General features: G+C 46.2%; 1 protein-coding gene across 1 annotated transcript; it reads right to left on the reverse strand.

Moving 5' to 3' along the window:
- Window positions 1-247: 247 nt before the first annotated feature.
- On the reverse strand, window positions 248-2,329 carry LOC140393620 (gamma-crystallin S-1-like). Its single transcript, XM_072479894.1, has 3 exons — window positions 2,188-2,329; window positions 1,817-2,059; window positions 248-593 (listed from the first exon to the last, which is right to left on the reverse strand). The coding sequence occupies exons 1-3, from the start codon at window positions 2,194-2,196 to the stop codon at window positions 318-320; spliced, it is 528 nt and encodes a 175-aa protein (XP_072335995.1). The 5' UTR covers window positions 2,197-2,329; the 3' UTR covers window positions 248-317.
- Between the last annotated feature and the right edge of the window lie 1,044 nt (window positions 2,330-3,373).

The following is a 3,373-nucleotide window of genomic DNA, read 5'->3' on the forward strand; positions in this document are numbered from 1 at the left end:
ACGGACAGGTCTTTGAGGCCTGATAGCAGCTGCAAAAAAAAGCCTGTGAAAAGGTAAGGGATTCTTTTCTGAAAAAAAGCTGCACCTTATATATTTCTCACCATGCTAAACACTTCCACCACCACCCTCAATCAAGAGGTAATCCTCCAACCCACCCATACCTGCTGAAGCTAACTAGCATCCCGCACCCCACCCCCCTGTTCTATATGATTCTATCAGAATCAGAACAAAATTAACAAAACAATAATGTGGTGAAACATATTTTATTCTGCTCAACAATGCTTCAATAAGATAATATTCAGCATTTCATCAACGATCTAGAAGTCTCCCATTCTCCTGAAAGATCCGATAGTTGAGTTGTAGCCGCCCCAGTCACTGTATCTCCTGTATTCACCGGGTCTCATGAAGTACTGTCGGCCTCTGTAGTTGGGATGTTCATAGAAGGTCCAGTAACCGTCCATCACATGGCAGGAGTGGATGTCACGGTAACGGAAACGATCATAAACAGATGGACAGTCATCCATGAATTCCATCATCTGTCCTCCAAAGTCAGGTCGCTCGTAAATCCTCATCTTATAGTTTCCACCTTGGTACTGTAATAGAAATAATAGTGTAGCTCTTAGAAAAACATTGCTGAAGGCAGCATAAGATCAAGCAATAGGTTCACTTTTTAATCACTAAAGCAGGTCATAAGAAAACTATTAAAATACTTGGGGTTGAATTTTCCAGCCTTTCCCACTGACAGGATCTTCGGGCCCACCAAAGACTACCCTCTGTGGCGGATTCCATGGTGGCCCAATCTCTAAGTGAGCTTGTGGGTCCCCCACACCCGCCACTCACATGGACACTACCCCAAAAACCCCCAAGTGAGGACACCCCGCTATGGGGTCCCTGTGCTTCCCCCCTCTTCAGGCCCTCCCAAGCCCTCTTACAACATCCCCTTCCTTCTTGGACCCCAATCCATCACCTACCCAACCTCCCAGAGGCCCCTATTTACCACCCTGCTCTCCCCACCATCCTCATTTCATGGGCTAGACCCCCTTGACCCTTGGCAGTGCTACCCTGGCACCCAGGCAGTGCTCCTGCTGGTTTGGCAGTGTCAGAGTGGCAGTGCCAAGCTGCCAACTGGGCAGTGCCAAGGTGCCCGCATCCAGTGGGAGGACCAGGAAGCCACCCAGCACTTACCATGACCATCCTGGGGTCTCCGATGGCTTGGGAGACCCCAGGGTGCCGTTCCGCCTGGTCCACTTTTGTGTGGACCAGCACTGATTGGATCCCGGCTGCAGTCTCATTGGGGAGGCCGAGAAATCGTGGGAGACCGCTGGATCCCCCGCTGATAAACCTACCTGCGACCTAATTCCCCGAGCTTCATTCAGTCCCGCCCATATGGGACGGGGTTCTGACTCCGACATCTCACGGGACTTCAGAGAATCCTGGGAGGCACGGAGCCTGTCGGGAGGCTCGCTGCATTTTCTGACCGCGTTGCGCTCAAGCAAGAGCCCAACGCAGCCGGAGATTCTCGCCCAGAATTACAAGACTTGCCTTACAATTCAGAGCATTACACTATTCTCTATTCTTACAGCTTAAACATAACTGTGTGATTCAGCAATAATATAAGGCGAGCTTTTAATTTAAAACGTGAATTCATCTTCGGGCATAAATTGTCATGAGCCTGTCAAATAAAAGATTAAAAGATTTTCATTGACAGCGAATGAGGAAATTAGCATGGAACTGTATTAAAAAAACAGCAGCCCAACAAGATAATTCGCAGAACAAAATGTTTTACATAAAGTAAGAAAATAATGCTGTAACTCACATGTGGGTAGGAGCGACATGACCTGATGTTGTCATTGAATCCCATCCAGCGCTGGTAGTCAGGATATTCTCCCCTGTTCAGAACATACTGGTATCCCATGTAATTGGGTTTCTCATACACCACCCACCAATCACTCTCAACACGGATGGAGTTACAGCGGCTGAAGTAAGTGGACAGGTCAGCACAGTCACTGCTGCACTCATAGTGCCGACCCTGGAAGTTCCTGTCCTCGTAAAAGACAATCTGAGAAAAAATTAATTAACCATAAATTAAAAATAAATATATTAACCATAAATAAATTAAGATTTGAACAGCTTTTGCTTCTTATAAAACTGTCAAAATAATATGCAAAATACAATGGGCAGCCCAACCTTTCCCATTTTGACTTCAGTCAGATACAACTGTCCATGCTTCGCACAGTTTGGTATTTATACACTATACTGAAAGGCCATGATAGAGAATAATTCTATTATTTTAATGAGAGATCTGTGGCTCAGCAAAAAGGGAACAAAGCGATGCCATATACATTGCAGAGAAACACCAGCATTGATGCTATAAAATGTGCCATTCATCCTTTTCATTTTGCCTTCATTCACTTCTATTGTTCTGTGACAAAGGGAAAATGAGAGGACGAGATTCCACAGAGAGCTGTGTCATCCACATGCTTCATTTGCAACGTTGCTGAGTCTAATGAAAGTATTTTAATGTTTTTCTTAGACTTTCAAATATATAATCACAATAGTTCTGAGTAAAAACTTTCTGATTTTTAAACCGTACTTTTGCTAATTAGAACTAGCTTAAAAAACTCATTTGTTTTTCGTTCTAAAATATATCAGCACATTGTTGGTTAAGAAATGGATTGATAGTGGATTGTTTTTCTGTTGATGTTATTTTCATCATCTCAATCTACTACTGCTGTGAGTGTTGTGTTCCAAATCATTAAACATTGCAGGAAACAGTGGGCACGATCTAACTAACAAAAATAGAGTCTTTTCTAGGCAGGATTAGTCGGGTTGGTCGAAGTGCTTGTAGGGCCGGGATCGACCCCACTATCTAATGGCACTCTGGGTTTCTATAGTGCTCCAGAGGGGAACGGCACCCTGGGCCGCATTCAGCATCATTCCAGGACTGGGGAAGAGATCAGACGCCATTTAAAAATGTTCATTGACCCCCCCCCCTCCCCAACATGACACCCCCCCCCCCCAATGCCCCAATTCACCTATAAGAGGGTCCTCGCCCCCACCCTCTGCATACCACGTCACACAGGCAAGGCACCCTGGACCCGATCACTGGCACGGGAAAAATGCCAGCCTGGATTCATCATGGACACCTTGCCAGTCATGGCCGCTCGTATAAAGGAGTGGACCCAGATGGACCTGTAATTACCATATATCCGGCATATGGTTCAACACGGGGTCCAGCATAGAGCACTGCCAGATGATCTGTGGGCCGACACCATGAAGGCCCCGGAGCTGAGCTTGGAAGGTGGCGTCCTATTGTGGGAGACACGGGTTATTGTCCCAAAGCAGGGCCGTACGTCTTTGCTAAAGGACCTCC

Source organism: Scyliorhinus torazame, chromosome 2 (assembly GCF_047496885.1).
Source record: "Scyliorhinus torazame isolate Kashiwa2021f chromosome 2, sScyTor2.1, whole genome shotgun sequence".
Classification (NCBI taxonomy): Eukaryota; Metazoa; Chordata; class Chondrichthyes; order Carcharhiniformes; family Scyliorhinidae; genus Scyliorhinus; species Scyliorhinus torazame.

Excerpts from the sequence above, each read along its gene's own strand:
- LOC140393620 (XM_072479894.1), bottom strand. Across the intron at positions 594-1,816 it reads CATGTCGCTCCTACCCACAT|TACCAAGGTGGAAACTATAA; the intron begins GTGAGTTACAGC and ends TTTCTATTACAG.